General features: G+C 32.2%; 2 protein-coding genes across 2 annotated transcripts; one reads left to right on the forward strand and one right to left on the reverse strand.

Moving 5' to 3' along the window:
• Positions 1-644: 644 nt before the first annotated feature.
• On the forward strand, positions 645-11,092 carry LOC105161206 (MLO-like protein 6). Its single transcript, XM_011078825.3, has 15 exons — positions 645-996; positions 1,336-1,393; positions 1,506-1,660; positions 2,373-2,489; positions 3,839-3,899; positions 6,203-6,291; positions 7,018-7,092; positions 7,453-7,547; positions 8,097-8,146; positions 8,660-8,700; positions 9,013-9,186; positions 9,856-9,891; positions 9,986-10,053; positions 10,160-10,220; positions 10,452-11,092. The coding sequence occupies exons 1-15, from the start codon at positions 880-882 to the stop codon at positions 10,908-10,910; spliced, it is 1,656 nt and encodes a 551-aa protein (XP_011077127.2). The 5' UTR covers positions 645-879; the 3' UTR covers positions 10,911-11,092.
• A 180-nt stretch (positions 11,093-11,272) lies between these two features.
• On the reverse strand, positions 11,273-15,147 carry LOC105161110 (rhomboid-like protein 19). Its single transcript, XM_011078698.3, has 8 exons — positions 14,946-15,147; positions 14,662-14,789; positions 13,778-13,838; positions 13,507-13,673; positions 12,977-13,082; positions 12,640-12,842; positions 12,399-12,539; positions 11,273-11,531 (listed from the first exon to the last, which is right to left on the reverse strand). Exons 1-8 carry the CDS (start codon positions 14,967-14,969, stop codon positions 11,429-11,431), a joined length of 933 nt encoding a protein of 310 aa, XP_011077000.1. The 5' UTR covers positions 14,970-15,147; the 3' UTR covers positions 11,273-11,428.
• Positions 15,148-18,228: the final 3,081 nt, after the last annotated feature.

The following is an 18,228-nucleotide window of genomic DNA, read 5'->3' on the forward strand; positions in this document are numbered from 1 at the left end:
AATTTACTTCCTTAGGCAGGGATGTAAATTACTTCATTTTTTAAAATACACGGGTAAATTACTATTATTTTTCATATAGGGTAATTTGCTCATTTTTAATATCACAGGAGGGTAAATTGCATTTATATCAATGAATTAACTCAATGTATATCAATAGTATCCTGCCCTTTTGAAAAAAATCGATGTTCCATGAATAAGTTTGAAACAACGAGTTTGAGGTACTTATCTTATTCTATACGAGTTTATCGTAATTTATTTTATTATTTTTTATTATAAAAATGTATTGATGGATCTTATCTAATTTAATTTATTGAAATACTAATATAATTATAACATTGAAATTTCTCCAAATCACGACTTAACTTAAAAAAAGAAAATCGAGATTGAAATAACCACATACGTGTTTAGCTTATCCTCTATATAATTTCATAACCCATTTTAAGACCTTAATTGTCGACTTATCAAAACGTGGACAAATCAAACCCAAATTTAGTTAAAATCATGGAAAAAGTCATATCCTTATTTCTCAATCATCATCGATGAAGTTATTATTCCAATTATATAACACTTTTGTTGACCCACGAAACGTACACGCCTTCATAATTCAATGTATATATTGACCTTCGCTTCCCATATTTCTTCTTCACTTCTCATATTTCTTCTTCACTCCTCATCTCTCTCTCTCTTTCTATATATATATATATACACGCACACACACCCACACACCAAATACACATATTTTAAAGTCTCCAACGGTACGAGGAGCGAGATATTATTTCAAGATAAATACTCATATGTACGATCGTACTGTGTTGACTCATTTTTCCAATCAAATATATTCATCGTTTATAACTTCTTCTCGTTCCCGTTTGGGGAAAAATGGCTGGTAAAGAGCGGCCGTTGGTGGCGACTCCTACATGGGCCGTGGCCGTCCTTTTCTTCATTTTGATCGCTATATCGATACTCATCGAGCAACTCATTCATCATATTGGATCCGTACGTACTCCACATATATATATACACACACATACACAAATTTTTGTGTTTATATTCTTATTGTTACATTGCATGATCAAAATTGCTAATTTTTTTTTTCATTATTTCACTATATATATTATATAGTTCGTATAATTAATATTTCTATCACACCTACCGTTAATTTTTTTAATGTATAAATACGTCTTTTGTATTTTCTTCCCGTTGCAAATAAACGAAATATCGATCATATATAAATTATTTCTATTTATAAAAATATAGTATTGCATGATAATCAAAAATATATATATTGATTTTTTTTATAATTAATTAATTGTTGTATATGTATTTCTGTTGCAGTGGTTGAAGAAAAAGAGAAAGCCATCGCTATTTGAAGCATTGGATAAGATTAAAGCAGGTATTAGACTATTAATGAGTAATTAATAATTTTATTTCAAGCTTGTAATTAAATTAAATTAAAATAATATTAATTAAGAAATAATTTGATTTTATTTTTTATTTTTTGGAAGAGTTGATGCTGCTGGGATTCATCTCACTACTGCTGACAGTAACGCAAGACTATATCGCTGAAATTTGTGTTCCGAGAAGCGTGGGTCATTCTTGGCATCCTTGTAGAAATTACGAAGGCGATAATGACGACTACGATGATCCATGCTTGATAAAGGTAATCAATTATTTATTATTATTATTATTATTAAAGATTGTGGCTAAAAAATCATGGTAAATAATTATTATTGATCATGATTAAGTAAAATCGATGCAAAAAATTTAGTTTTTAACCATGACAAATATTTTAGCCACCCTCGCAAAAACCACGGCCAATAACCGTTGCTTGGTCGTGGTCAACGACTATTTGTTACAGGTATTTATTGGTAAACTCATGGTTAAATGACATATTTCTTGTAGTGGATACTTACAAATATTCGTTAATTTATTATTTGAAAAATTACAAATATTTTCGAAAAATAATTACGTAGTCCATAAACAGTGAGGTGAAAAATACTACTTTATCCTTGTTGTTTTTTTTTTTTTTTTAAGAAAAACGTTTGAGAAAATGTAATAAGAAAATTGAGGGTGAATATATAAAGTAAATAATTCATAGGACATATTAGTCTGTAAAAGTATTTTAAAAAATTCTAAAAAAATAGATAAAAATTCATAAACGCATTTTTGTTAGTTCACTATAAAAAATTTTGTTGTTAAACGAACAGTAAAATGGGAGGAATATTTGTAATTTTTCAAATTGTAATTTACCCTATAGTAATTATTAGTGTTCTGTTTTTGTAAGATAAGTGCAAATTAAAATTATTATTTATTAATTCATGTGATATATATATATATATATGTAATAAATGTGTTGGGTACAACTATTGCAGGGGCAAGTACAATTTGTTTCAGCATATGGGATACACCAGCTCCATATCTTCATTTTTGTATTGGCTGTTGCTCATATCCTCTACTGTGTTATCACTTATGGCTTGGGAAGGCTAAAGGTAATTAATAATTAGAATAATTCTCTTATATCTATATATATACAGGGTGAATAGCAATTTACCCTAATGTGATATTGAAAATGAGCACATTACTTCCCTATGAAAAAAATATAGCAATTTATCCCTTTGTACTTTTTAAAACGATGCAATTTACCTCTTTATATTAGGAGGTAAATTGCTTCGTTTTAAAAATTATAGAGGAGTAAATTGATGTATTTTAAAAAATACAAGGAGGTAAATCGCTATTTATTTTTTCATAAGGAGATAATTTGCTCATTTACAATATCACAAGGGGTTGCTTGCATTTTTTTCTATATATATAAACATATTTCTTTTAGTTCCCTATTATAAGTTTTCTTAATTGCTTCAAATATATATATAAATCCCTTTCTTTTTCTTGAAAATTTTATCTTCTTCTTAAAATATGAATCAATCACATATGTATTTATATATTTATTGCAACAAATTATTATGATCAAAAGTAAAAAATCGCGACGACTAGCAATCAACCACTGCTTCACAATGCTAACGAATCATCATAAATACTTTGATGATAGTAAAACCATGAGAAAAATATTAATTAATTGTGGTGAAAACTTAAATTTTCACGATGATTTATCTTATCGTAGTCGATAATATTAATTTACTATAATTTTTAAACTATAGTCATTTATAATGTAAGAAATACTCTCTTTTTTTTTATATAGTAATTCCATTTTTTCTGAAATACATGTGATAATAATAATTTACATAAAGGAGCAATATAGAGAAACTAGAATTTATACCTTTATCTATACTAATATAAAAAGGAAACGAGTTTCATACTCACAAATTATGGTTAATGACACTGTCGTATCAATTTTTAAAATAAAACATATCGTTCAGCTAATAAGATAACTGCCTTATTCAACTTTCCAAATTATATTTAACTAATAAATTAGTTTTCTTTATTTTTTATTTTTTAACGTAAAGTAGTGATTTGTATGTTGTGCTTTTATTTATAATATATTTTAAAGCGTAAAAAATTATTTATTATATGCACACAGAAACACTGTGCCAGAACGGCTAGTATAATCAAAAAAAACTTTTTTGGTATTTTCAATTATTTGGTTTGTTAATTTATTTTAATTATTTTATTAACCTCCATCTCTCTCTCTCTCTCTCTCTCCCCATTCTTTTTTCTTCTCTATTTTTTTTCAATAATTTTTCATGAATTTTCTTATATTTTTTAGTATTTTTTATTTATTTCATTAACATATATTTATAAAATTATAATTCTTTTTACATCTATGTTTTATTATACACATATTCTTTAATTCATTGAGAAATGGTTGTTGATATTGATGCAGATGAGGAAATGGAAATCATGGGAGAATGAAACAAAGACAATTCAGTACCAATACTACAATGGTAACTTAATTTTTGCATTATATATTAGTGCTATTTTTTTTTATAAAAATGTTAATTAAATTATTAACCAATATTTTAATAAATTGAACCATCAATACATTATTATAGTAAAATATAATTAAATAATTTATGATAAACTTACATAAAGTTAGATAAATATCCACGCATACGCATCTTGTGAGACTCAAAACCATGACTTCAACCTTGTTTATATGTCGGATGATTATAATAACTTTTTACAAATTGATTGGCCATTTTGAGGTCATTATCATCAAATTAATTAATAAATATATATATATATATATAAGAGTATATTTAATTGGAAAAAATGGAAAACCCATTTTACATATGATCCCTAAAGGAAAAAACAAAAAAGAATTCAAATATTACTTGGACTTGGATTAATTTGTTTGTATTTCTTGATGAATTCCTTCTTCCAATTTATCCACCTACAATTTTTGACACGTCTCTTCGGATTCTTGGGCCCTTTTTTTTATTATTATTATTATTTAAAACAAGGGGTCAAATTTCAAAGTTTACAGATTTTAGGGGTGGTTACGCTCTTCTTTTCTAAGATTTGGTATAATTACACGTAAATTTTCTATAGTTTTGAAAAATACATCTAACACCCTTAAAGTTTGTTTTCATCTAACAAATAAATTCTTTCGTCAATCAAAATTAACTGAATATGTTGATATTAATAAAAGAATCGAATGAAAATTGAAATTTATCCTCGATTGACTTATTACTAACTTATTGTAGGTCAAATAATTATTTTTGGACTAAACTACCTTTATAACGGTGAAAATATATCTTCTCACATGCATTAATGCATGAAGACGTATAAGGGTAATTTGATCATAAAAAAATTATTTGACTTGCAAAAAGTTCGTAATAAGTCAATTTGGAGTTAATATAGATTATTTTTTTATTAATATTAGCAAATTCGGTGGATTTTGACCAATAGAGGGACTTTTTTGTTAGACGGAAGCAAACCTCAAGGGTGCTGGATATAATTTTTCAAACCATAAAAAATTTACGTGTGATTACACCAAACCTCAAAACTTCAGGAAGGGGAGTGTAATTATCCCTAGATTTTATTCCACTGCCAAATTGAGCCTTTCATCCACGCTAGCTCACTAGAAAAAATTTAATATTTAATCATAATTAATTATTATAATTAATAATAAATAATTATTGTAAATAATTATTGATCACGATCATATAATAGTTATTAGCCGCGGTTTTTGGGAGTGTCCCTCAAATATTTGTCATGGCTAAAAACTATGGTGAAAATATTTGTTACCGCTCATAGCCATGGTAAAAATAATTCCTATGATGGATAGTCTAAATTTTCGTATCGATTTTTATTTAACCATGATTAACAATAACTAGGATAAATTATATATGACACATCCTATGGTTAGGTCAAAATACGTAAACACGCCCTACTTTTTGCAAAATTATAACTACTCCCCATGTTCAAATGTATTCCCTGAAAAACGTTACACCAACACTCCTCAGGGGGTGTAGCTGTAATTTTGTTAAAATATTACACTAACACCCTCAGAGGGTGTAGCTATAATTTTATGAAACACAAAAAGTATCTGTATAATTTAGCCTAATCTCAAAGGATGTTAATATAATTTACCTAATAATTTCTCACCACTAATTTCCATAGCGAAGAGTATATTTTTTTTCTAGTGGCAAGAAGAAATATATCTTCGTTATGATGTGAAGCCGAACTATTATATATAGTTAAAAATTATGACAAATATTATAATTATAAAAAAAATGATAAACAATAATTAATTGTTGCTAAAATTTAAGTTGTACTCATTTATAATATAAAAAATAATTTATTTCAATTTTTTTTTTTTGTAATTCTACAAGGAAAAAAAATAATTCGTACATATAGTAGCTATTGAGGCCTAATTTAATTGGTGAAATTGAAGTCCCCGTGATTCTAAAATAATGGATTCAAATCCCACCAACGTGTGGACGTTGGTCCACTTTAATAGTAGTTGTTAGTTATATATAATTATATAATATGAATAATTAGTGGTTAAATACAAATATTTGATTCGATAATTATAATAAATTAATCAAATAATAATAACAATTGATGGTTTTCATTTCAATCAAATTCTATGAATTAATATTTTGGATAAATATAAATTTTATTAATAAAATAAAATTATACAGTATAACAGTGCTCAACTGGTGATTTCTCCCTCGACAGTGCTCAACTGGTGGTTTCTATGAATTAATATTTGTATTTGATTTAATTATGGTGCATGCAGACCCAGAGAGATTCAGATTTGCAAGGGACACGTCGTTTGGACGCAGGCATTTGCATTTCTGGAGCAAGTCACCTCTTCTCCTCTGGATAGTAAGACCCTTTTTCTTTCTATTTATTATTTTTATTTTCATTTATACTAATTTTTAAATGTCAATATCAAGAAATTGCTTTATGTAAAAAGACTTAAAACATATACTAAAATATTTTTTTTTTATTTCTGCTTTTTTTAACTGTTTATATTAAGTTTAGGGTAAATTACATTTTGTCATTCGAACTTTGCCCATTTTTACTCTGATATTTAAATTTTTTTTCGTGTCAACTTACCATCTCGACTTTGTCGAATCTGCACTTTACCATATATAACCTTTGTTTTGCTGATTTTTTTTGCCGAAAAAGCAATACATGTTGTGCATATGTAAAAATATATTATATCCCATGTGCACTGTATGTAATGTTAACTAGTTATAAATGGCAAAGTGTAAAATTTCGTAAAGTTGAGATGGTAAGTTAACACAAAAAAAAGTTTAGATGTCAAAGTGTAGAAAATGTCATAGTTCCAATGACAAAGTTCTTACATCTTATAAGATGCTTTGAAAAGCTTAAAACTATTTAATTTTATTATAAAAATAAGTTCTTAAAGTGTTTAGATAAATAATATGTTAGAGCTTACAAGATATTAGATTATTTGACATAATCAGCTTTTCATACTGTAATAACGACTGAAAAAGTACTAGAATTTAAAATTATATAAATCGGTAATTTTGCATAAAACCTCTGTACTTCCTAATAATTACATTTTCCTCCCCTATATTTTAGGTGTGTTTCTTCAGGCAATTCTTGACATCAGTTGCAAAAGTGGACTACCTGACACTCAGACATGGCTTTATAACAGTAAGTCATACATATATAGCACCAAAACATTGTCCAATTTCGGGGAAAATTGTTATTTTGGTCCAGACTACGACAGAGGGTGTTATATTTTTTGTTCCGTAATTTACAAACTTAGAACATTTGTTACCATTTAACAAAAAATTATAGCATTTTTTGTCTTGTAGAATAAAAATTGTAGCATTTGGGACCCAGTTTATGATATCAAATGTGCTAAGCCCGTAAACTGTGAGACCAAAAGTGCAATATTCTCTATCTATCTATCATATAGGACTAAAATGCAATTTCCCTTCCAATTTTGTACCAAAATAGTTAATTCTATGTAAAAAAAGATCCATTAATTTAGAGTGTTGAATTTTTCAGGCACATTTAACACCTCATAGCCAAGAATCATTCGATTTCCACAAGTATATCAGCAGATCACTTGAGGAGGATTTCAAAGTCGTCGTCGGTATAAGGTTAGTGGGACAGCTCTTTATTGTGATTATACGATTATTTTAAGATTAATTACACTTAACTTTTCTTTTTAAAAATACAAAATTATATTTTTTGTCAATTTTTTTTAAAATTATACTTACATCTTTTTCCAGAAATTCTTTTTTTTACATCTAACCCCCTTTCATTGAGGTTGAACGAGAAATGCTGACGTTAGCAAAAAAATTAAATTTTATTTTTGCTCTTCATTTTCAATATGACAAGGGGATAAATTGCTATTCACCCGTATATTTTTTGTACTTATAAAGGAATAAATAAGGTATATATTAAGAGTGGGGTTAACACCATTACATTTTTCGCATTATAAGTACAAAAATTGGGGATAAAGTTGAAAGTTTATGTAATTATTTTGCTAACGTCAGTATTTTTCGTAAAAAATACTAATAAAAGGGGTCAAGTGTAATTTTGTATTTTTAGAGAGTGTTTAATTATAATTAATCCATTGTTTTGTCCTGATTTCTTTGGCACGTTTTAGATCTGCCTTGTGATTTTGTGACAATTTTGTCGTGCAGTCCTGCGATATGGCTCTGTGCTGTTCTGATTCTCCTCACCAACACCAACGGTGAGTCTAAAATACATACCTCACAGTCATAGTTAATTACAATTATCTTCCCTGCAATTTAATATAATTACTAATTATACACTTCTTTCTTGTGAAATTACAAAAGTGCTTCTAAATTTCCACTTTAAAGAACTTTTTGTAATTATCTCCTTCTATTGAAATTATATATAAAGTAATTACACCCCTATATTTTTCGAAATAGTCGTTGACATCCCATTAAAAACTTTCAAATATTACCATTCGGTTAAACGAAATGGGATGATATGTAAATATTATAAACTTTTGGGGAGGTTTCGATAATTTTCAAAAAGAAGAAGATGTACAGTCGGTAAATATACTAGTTCTCGAACAAATTATTTAAATTAACCATTTTTTATAGGGATTTTGTGTTAACCATTTTTTATAGGGATTTTGTGGTTATTATGTATTAGAATTTGAAAGTTTTATTCATCTAATTATTTCCATAAATTCAAGAAATTCAACTAATATTTGTGTTTATTATTTTATGAACAGGGTGGTATTCGCACTTTTGGCTACCCTTCATCCCTTTAATTGTGAGTGCAAAAAGATTCACATGTTTTTGCTCTATTTTTCACTTTCCTTTTTCTTTTTATTGGCAAATTACATTGATACCCTCGTCCAAATACACAAAATTTTTGATATTTTGTAAAATTATAAATACACCCCCCTTAAGTTGCAAAAGTTTACACTAACACCCCTAAGAGAGTGTGCTTGTAATTTTGCAAAGAGTAAGGGGAGTTTGTGTATTTTAACCTAACTTGAAGGGTTGTCAATATAATTTACTCAATTTTGTTCCCTGCATCTTAAAAGATGCACTTGACGTTAATTTTGGGGTACATGTGCAGATAATTCTGTTGGTAGGAGCGAAACTGCAAGTTATCATAACAAAAATGGGGATAAGAATTCTTGAGAGGGGAGATGTGATAAAGGGGACCCCAGTGGTTCAACCGGGTGATGACCTTTTCTGGTTCAACCGGCCCGGTCTGATTCTTTTCTTGATTCACTTAGTTCTTTTTCAGGTAATTTTCTCCTTAAAAGATTTGTTTAACATATGCAAGTTATGACATGATTTTAGTGATTGTTTTGAAGAGATTTTCACCATTCTTAGAAAAAAATTGTAAGTTGCAGCATAATCAATAGTTAAGAGTGTTAGTAGAAAACAATAAAAAGTCAAGAAAACAGCTTAATAGCAAGTGTTCGGGAGAATAGCTTTTGAGATAAGGTTAACTGACAAATGACAATTTTAACCTCATACGTTAGGGTAAATTACATTGACACCCTCGAAAATTAGACCAAAATACATAAACACTCCTACTTTTTGCAATATTACTGCTAAACCCTCTTAGGTTATAATTATAAATTACAACTATATCCCCTATTCAGAGGCAAAGCCTACACCAAACCCCCTAAAAAATATTATACTAAAACCTTTTAGGAGGTGTCGTTGTAATTTTACAAAAACATAAAATATTTGTGTATTTTAACCTAACGTTATGGGGTGTCAATGTAATTTACCCCCACATGTTTAGAATTGTTACCGTAAGGATAAGGGTAAAATAGTAAAAATAATACTTCCAGTTTAAAAGTAGAAGCTTTTGCGGAGCAAGAAGCTGATATATTACTTTAAAGTAATTGCAAATACTTCCTTGGGCGACCTCATTGATTTTATGTACTTATGCTTTTTGCAGAATGCATTTCAACTTGCTTTCTTTGCTTGGAGTTGGGTAAGTTGTCTGCTAAAACCTATCTAGGAGAAGTGCTCATGTTTTTTTTGAACATTTTCGTTTTAACAAAAGATTTGTCTTGTATTCTCTGCAGTGGAAATTTGGATATCCCTCTTGCTACCATGAGAACATTGAAGATTTAGTCATACGGATCGCAATGGGGTATGCCTAATTTCTATATGATGTCATTTGAAATCATTTCGACAAACAACTGATTCGATTTCAGTATCTCTCGACGAATTAACTGGTGGTTCTTTAACTTTTGCAGTGTCCTGATACAAGTCCTGTGCAGCTATGTGACTCTTCCTCTCTATGCCTTGGTCACTCAGGTATCCCCTTCACTTCCTGTATTAGTTCTGGACACTCGTTGTCGCTCTCTCAATAAGTGTCGAACCTTGATTTAATTTCTTTTGAGTTAGCATGCAGTACAAACACATGTTAGGGATTTCTCTAATGATAGCCCTTTAATGTTGAAGTCAGTAAACGGGAGTATAACAATAATTTACGACGGGTAGCTTTAACAGGCATTATCTCTGACTCTTCTAAATCCAAATTTCCAGATGGGCACAAACATGAAGCCAGTCATATTCAGTGACCAAGTGGCATCAGCGTTGCGGGGGTGGCACCAGACAGCCAAGAAGCAGCTGAGACAGGGGCGGCGTTCAGCCAGCACCACCCCATTCTCCAGTCGTCCTGCCTCCCCACTGCATGGTAGCACGTCACCAGTCTATCTTCTCCGTGGCCACAAAGAGTATAGCGATAACAATGTTGCATCTCCGAGGGCATCTAACTTCAGCAATGAAGGGTGGGGCGGGGAGGGGGCATCAGCCCCCCTACACGACCATGATATCGATGATTTTATTAGAAATGGCATGAACACCAATGAGATAGAAAGGGATGTTGAAAAGCCTACTCAGTTAGGCGACAGAGGTCAGCATGAAATTCAGATAAGTATGAGTGATTTCTCTTTCAGACAAAAGGAGAATGTACATGTAGGTGGAGCTGGCAGAAGTTCCTAAAGAGACATGGTTCAGTACATTGCCCTGAGGAAGGATTGATTCTTTGACAAATTAATGATTCTTGCACAAGTAGAAATATCTTTTCATTTTGTTCTATAGCATTTTTTTGAAGTGAATAATACCATTTTTCATCTTTGTTTCCACACATATTACTAATATACTCCATTTTTTTTTTTAATGTATTAGATACTCTTAATCTAGAATTTATTTCCAATTATATACATTTCAATTCCGTTTTATTATATAATGAGACTAACAAGAAATGAAATATTTTGTTTCTAAAATATAGCAAGTTCAAAGCAAACAATGAAATCAAACAATTCATAGAAGTAGAGGAAAATTCCTTGTGCTAAAACCAAAAATGAGAAAAAAAGAAACATGTCGATGTAATAAAAAATTATAAGGATCATGATCAACATATGGAAAAATTCCTCTTGATTACAAAAGTATATAAACAAGAAGCTCGCAACAAGACACATATCTGGGAACCGAGGATATGAAGTGAATACTCTGAGTTTCTAGACATTTTCTGATGCATCTCTTCGTGTCTCATCTGTCCTTGCTGCTGCAGCAGCCAGTCTCTCAGCCAATCTTTCTTCTAGTGCTCGAGCACCTCTTTCTCTGCAAGTTAACAAGAACAGCATTAACACAGAATTCTGAAATGTCCATAGATGAATCTTGTCAATCTTTACATTGCAATACCTTATCAAGAAACTAGCAGCTGATCTATAATATATTGCCATAAGTTTAACACACACATGCGAACGTAACTCAACAAGCCCATATTGCAAGCCAAAAGTCCTTAATGTGGAACTATTTATTCCATTGCAGTACTCATTAAAGATGACTACTAAGCCAGCTAACATTCAAAACTTAAAATAAAGACAAAGGTACATTCGCTTCTATATTTATGAATGCACGCAGGATCAGCTTCCGATAAAGTTCGAGCTGGAAAGAGTATGAATTGATTGAAACTCCAAACTTTGTTCGAGAGTCATAACCATAGACATTATTTTTATCCCTCAGTTGATCCAAATGAATAGCCTAGAGAAACCTAAATTGAAACTAGTGAACTTCATGGAATTAAGCTGTCAGAAACTAACCACGCACAAGGTCAATGCCTTGCATGAATGATGAGACATCATGAAAGAACAATAGATAGTATACACGTTAAGCTTCTTGCTGCTGTATCTTGCTCAGGAACAGATGAAAAGGAAAAAAACTGAGTGGGTAGAGGTCTTCGCAACATTCATGACTTCCCTCTTCGAAGTTACAACTAGTCTAAATACAATGGAATGCTATAAAGGAGAATGATAACGCTTCATGAACTCGCACCGGAAAGGTAAAGGTCTGATAAGTTACAGTAACCCCACTACTCACATCTCAGAGCAGCAACAGCAGCATCATATGTTTGATCAATACTTAAGCTTTCCTTGACAAAACCGACTAAACATCTATCTCTAATAATCAGATAACAAGCAAGATTACCTCCTCCTGGATGCATCAATAGAATCTGAACCAGGTAATGAGGCACCTCCTAAAGTATAGCCCCTAGTCTGATCAGGAGTTTCCGATCTTCTTCCACAAAACATCCGCTCAAAAATTGTAGCAACAGGATCAATTATTCGTCTGCATTCCATCAGCTCAAATTACATTCTAAAATGCAGATATCAGGAATAAAAGGAAGGAAATTTAACTCAGAAGTATGACGAGATGTGTAGCAAAATACCTTAAAAATTCAGGGAAGAATGTGGAGAAAGCAAATTCATCACTTGGATCACCTCTTAATTTTGTCTCTGGCTTTCTTTGCCAGTACCTGAGGTAAATCCAACCCATATACGTGCCAAATATTATGGTGGGAAGATATGATGCTGATTCCGTCGTGAAAAAACTTACAACAATAGAGACCAATAGTGCTAGGGAAGGCAGCCACTGCAAGAAAGATGAAATAAGTTAATGTATGATCCTCAGCCTGTTAAACTTTTGGACATCACATTAATAACTTGTGCCAGTGGCAAAAGTGAAATACTGAAACAAATGAACATTTCCCAAGATCAAATTCATACTTTGGCTTTTATCCTTAACAAGGACAACTCTTGATCAGGTATTATTTGTTTGATGCCGACTAGAAATCCTGAAAGGACCCCTTGGAAACCAGAAATAGGCAGATAACTGCAGAAAAATAGAAGGAAGAAAATCAGAATTATTAAGTTGACATTTGATAGGCAGAACAACACTATAATGACTGTGTTACTCAAAGAAAAATGACATGTCAAACAAAAGGACATGCTAGTTGAAGATTAAATAGTAAAATCTCAGTTTAGGGTATAGCATTATAACACAAACTACTCTTAGTTTGTTTTGAAATTCAACCAGCAGTTCCTTGCTCTTAGGTCGCCGGGAGTTGAGTCAGAAGGATTGCTTCCTACTGTGGTACTCCCCCAATTTGTCCTCACTCACAAAGGTCCAAAATTTGCTTGAATACAAGACATGATATTCAGCTCAAAATATACTTTCTAGAAACAATGAAATACGGATTGGAAACTGGAAACAATGAAATACTTTCTGGAGAAAATGTTGATTTAGAATTACTTACAGGTACAGCTCCTGCCTTGTAACATAGTACAAGGAAATAGCAGTGATGAAAACGCAAACTGATGTCAGAAAGTTAACTACAAAGATGAACTTCAAAAATTCCCTAGAACCCCATATGGGTTCAAGCAGCTTCCCAATGAAAAGCAGACCTACTGTGCTAATGACCACCTGTAAAATAGCAGTCATGTTTGGAATCCCTAGTAATAAAGGAGAAAAAGGGCAGTAACAAAGTTAATAACACAATTCCTGTAAAAATAAACAAAAATGCATACCCCAATTATTGACTGTTCAATGTATCCGGCAGTAATGAGATTCCAAGCAAAAGGAATGGTCCTATGGTGAATCATTCAAATAGTAAATATGTGATAAGTTTTAGTTTTTGAATCTAACTAAAGAAGTATGTGAGAAAATAAAAAACACTCGATGCTGCACCCCTGACTACAAATTTTAGCAGCAACAAGTATCAATCCTCTTAAAGCTGGCCACATATCTCCACATAATATTTTAACATGCCAACTAATAAAAAGTCAATCTTACATATCATGCTTTACTTATTTCATCAGTAACACTCAAAGTGAAAAAAAATTTTAATTGCAGTCGACTTTTGGGTCATGTATAGACTTTTAGGCCTCCCTCTCCCCCCAAACACCCCTCTCTCTAACTCACACACTTGTGTGCGTGCGTGCGTGTGTCCATCTGCATCCATGCATGTGTAAATAAACTGGCTTAAATCCGTCTTGGCAACAAGCCAACTGAAGGTCCTGTGTTTCATAGTATGGTAAATCTCCCCAAATTTCCCCTTTGAAAACACAGCAGTGATATCCTGTCCGAGCATCCAATTATGATTGTCATAATCATCCCAATATGTTGAAGAAGTTTACATCAAATTCAACCCCCACACCTTCCTTTCTCCAGCCTTACAGGATTCCTAACCAACATCTAGTGATGCACATACTGTTCCAAGTAACCCTTCCTTCCACCGTCCGAATCTCACATAATCAACCTAAAGCGAGCTAGTCCAACCAAGAGCTCGCAAGAAGACAGCTCAAATAATTCCCACAAACCCGCCATTAAAACAACAACAACATTACTCACAGAAATCAACAATCATCCACACACATATGTAAAATCAAAGAGACATAAGAGAATACAGTACTTGGCAGGGATAAGAGCAAGATAAGAAACAGCAGTCGGCAAAATCTGCACAACAATGTGGCCGCCGATTAACACCACAGCTAACCCCTTGCACAGCCTCGTAAATCCTGTGTAAATGCTCATCGTGCCCTAATTAAGAAAGAAAAACACAAGAAAGATGGAAAAAAGAAAAAACTTTAATCCTCTTAGTTCAATAAAAAGACAATCAAAACCCGGATTCAGATCTGATGATGCATGCATTATTTAACATGCATCACACACACATATTATGTGAAGAGTGCTTACTCCTGGGGGCTGTGGAGAGCTCATTCTTGGATGCAACAAGAAGTTTGAATTACGGGATGATCTGAGCGAAAACTTTTGGAGGGATGGTGATGAAATTCTTTTTCTCTTTATCGTCAGCTACCAATTACTGATCTGAATTTGTAGTGATTAGTGTAATAATATACAAATCTCGATTCTGAAGTAAGAGGCAGAAGATAAACGTGAATTCTGAAATGGTGCAATTAATCGACTTGGGGCAGTAGTTTTGAGGAAATTGCATTTTGACCCCTCAAAAGCTTCAAATTCTCAATTCAACACCTTTTCGTTTCTTACCTAGTTGATCACCTAAATGCTTTAAAAAAAATGAAAATACATATAAGTATATACTGGTCAAATTATTTTTTTAAAGTAATTAATTAGATAAATAATAAGGAAAAATTAAATAAAAAAATTCTAATGAGCTAATATAAACTAAAATTATGACAAATATTTGATGCTCCTAAAATTATTAAACCAAGCCCACAAGCTAGACATACTCGCCCAACCAATTAAGAGCCTAGCTAGCTCATTAGCAAGACGGATAAAGCTCATTAGTAGGGAAGAAAGGCCAACACGCCTACCTATTACTTTACTGATCTGGTAGGCCCAAGAAATAAGCTCATTTCAATCGGACACGTCATCATACAGTTGGGAGTACATGCCATATAGCTTACCAACACGTTTGTACACATGACCTTAAAATATCAGAAAAAATGCATGCTATCCCCCTGTGATATACAAAATGTGCAAAATACCCCCCTGTGTTAAAAAAATATCAATTATCTCCTTGTGTTTTTAAGAATAAAATAATTTACCCCCATGGTCCTGAAAGTAGCCTACACGCGCTTTAAGTGCAATTTTAATTAATTTTTAATAATTAAAATATTATTTTATATTTAAATATAATATATAATGATATTATTATATATAATATTTATATTTATATTTTAATAAAATAAAACAAAATGAAAAAACACCAAACCCCTTCCCCCACCCTTTCTTCCCCGTCACCCCCCCCCCCCCCCCCAAAATCCACAATCCCCCGTCGCCTGAACTCCACCTTCCCCGCCATAAATAGGCCGCCCCCTTCGCCATTGCCGACATCAGCGTCCCCAACTTCCCCCCTTCTCAATCCACCATCCCCGCCGCCTGACCCCCATCTTCCCCCCACCAATCGCCCACCCCAACCCACCCCCTCTTCCCCGTCGTCGGCGCAGACGTCCCAACCTTCCCCCTTCTCCTCGTCACTTCTCCCTCTCCTAACTTCCCCCCTTGCTCGTCGCCCCCCCTCCCGCCACCTTCCGCACTTCCTTATCGTCAGCCCCCTTCTCATCGCCCTCCTCCCACCCTTCCCTAACACCCTGGACTGGTCAAATCGTTAGTATGTTACTGATGGAATAGTAACATAGCTTTTGGAGGCAAATATTGGCGCCAAAAAAAGCCTCCCCTCTATAAAAAGTGTTTAGCAGCTGCTGTAGGAATAAATTGAGTCATTTTCACTCTCTTCCTTGCTAAAAAATTTTTATTCTCTCCCTTAATTGGCCTAAATCATGGGACTAAAAGAGAAAAGTCCTTTCTTTATGGGACCAAAAAGTAATTTACCCTTTCTGAACTAATTTATATGAAACATTATTTAATTGATCATAAGTCCAAAAAATTCATAAATAACACCTATGCACCCTAGAAAAAGATTTGGCATGGCAAGTTTACCTAATTGTAATAGTGACAATGCATACTTAATTATTATTCCACTCATTTATTTTTCATTAGTTGAAAATTGGTGCATCTTTTGTCCTTAGCCATTATTAGTCATGGATCCAAATTTTCATGTACTTTCATCAAAATTATGAAAATATTTTTTTCACTTTTTATTAAATGAAAACAAAAACAAACATTTATTTTATAGATATATTATTTTAGTGCTATTTTTTTTGGTACAAAAACTTTATTATATTATGTTTGGTTTTATTTTTGGATTGTTTTTGAGTATTTTGTGGAGATAGAGAAAGAAAAATAAAGATAAATAAATATGTATTAGAAATAGTGTGTATTATCAGATTTATTTTTGGAGATAACTTAAGATAATATAAAATAGATATTGTATGTTGCATTTTGTCTTTCGGGAGACAAAATTTATTGTTCATTGTCAAATTATATTTTTCTGTATGTATTTGTAATTGTGTGTGTGTATATATATATATATATATATATATATTTGGCACATGAATTGAATTATTTGTAATTGTGTGTATATATATATTCACTTTTCATTGTCAAATTATATCTCTTTTATATGTATTTATAATTGTACATATTGTGAAAAAACATATAAAAACACATAGTTAAAGGTGCAAAAAAATCCACCCAAACATGCCAACCCATTCCGAGATGGGCCAAAATGAAACCAAACATAATGACTTCAAAAAAAATTTTACACTTTTTTACGGAATATTTAAAAAAAGGTGATTATTTTACACCCCTGTTGTATGATCTATTTACACAAACCACTTTTGTTTATTATGTAATTACAAACTCATCCCTGAAGCTTGACCATCTCTTTCTTCAATGGTCCCATATTTCAGGGGGATGTAAGGTGGTTGCTTACTTGCTGGCAAAAGTCAGGAGACGTGGATTGATCCCGCTGGGAGCCCGACAGGAATCTGCTCGTCAACGCCTTGCCTTCCTGGTGTTCCACCTCTTGCTAGTTGGAGGGTTGAGTTGATGGTCTTCATGATAAATTAACGCAGTTGCTCACAGAAGAAAGGGTTCGTAGCAGCAGATCTGCTGTTTGATCGAGAGCTGCAGCTGGAGAATGGTGGCTCCTAAGGTTGGATTTGGAATGGGAGCATTAGCATCTCTTGCAGTTGTATTTGCAGGTGGAATGGTAGGACCTGCGGCAGCGGGTAGGGAAGAGTTTCCCTAATAGGATCCATTGTTACCTCCATTCATTGAATTAGCCATTTCTCGCTTCTTAAACTCAAGATCCCACAGACGGTGTCAATGATTGGTACCAAATTGTTTGCCACACCTCCAGGTGAAAAATCTTAAAGATAAATCCTAAGATCAACAGGAACTAACCCTACAAAATAAATGTTAACACTCCGATGCTTCAGTCGTTATTAATTTATAAACAAAATAAAAGAAAAAACTTGAACTAAAGTGTTAATAATGGTGAAATAATATGTGTTCGACTGAAATGGGCTCATTTCCTGAGGCTGCCAGTTCAGTAAACAAAAAGTAAGTTTCTGGGCCTGACCTCCTTGCT

The sequence above is a fragment of the Sesamum indicum genome, linkage group LG4 (assembly GCF_026168435.1).
Source record: "Sesamum indicum cultivar Baizhima isolate 11 linkage group LG4, ASM2616843v1, whole genome shotgun sequence".
Lineage (NCBI taxonomy): Eukaryota > Viridiplantae > Streptophyta > Magnoliopsida > Lamiales > Pedaliaceae > Sesamum > Sesamum indicum.

Excerpts from the sequence above, each read along its gene's own strand:
- LOC105161206 (XM_011078825.3), top strand. The coding sequence starts at position 880 with ATGGCTGGTAAAGAGCGGCCGTTGGTGGCGACTCCTACATGGGCCGTG. Across the intron at positions 6,292-7,017 it reads CACCTCTTCTCCTCTGGATA|GTGTGTTTCTTCAGGCAATT; the intron begins GTAAGACCCTTT and ends CCTATATTTTAG. Across the intron at positions 7,548-8,096 it reads AAAGTCGTCGTCGGTATAAG|TCCTGCGATATGGCTCTGTG; the intron begins GTTAGTGGGACA and ends TTTGTCGTGCAG.
- LOC105161110 (XM_011078698.3), bottom strand. The coding sequence starts at position 14,969 with ATGAGCTCTCCACAGCCCCCAGGA. Across the intron at positions 12,540-12,639 it reads TTCTTCCCTGAATTTTTAAG|ACGAATAATTGATCCTGTTG; the intron begins GTATTTTGCTAC and ends GATGGAATGCAG. Across the intron at positions 11,532-12,398 it reads ATTGATGCATCCAGGAGGAG|AGAAAGAGGTGCTCGAGCAC; the intron begins GTAATCTTGCTT and ends GTTAACTTGCAG.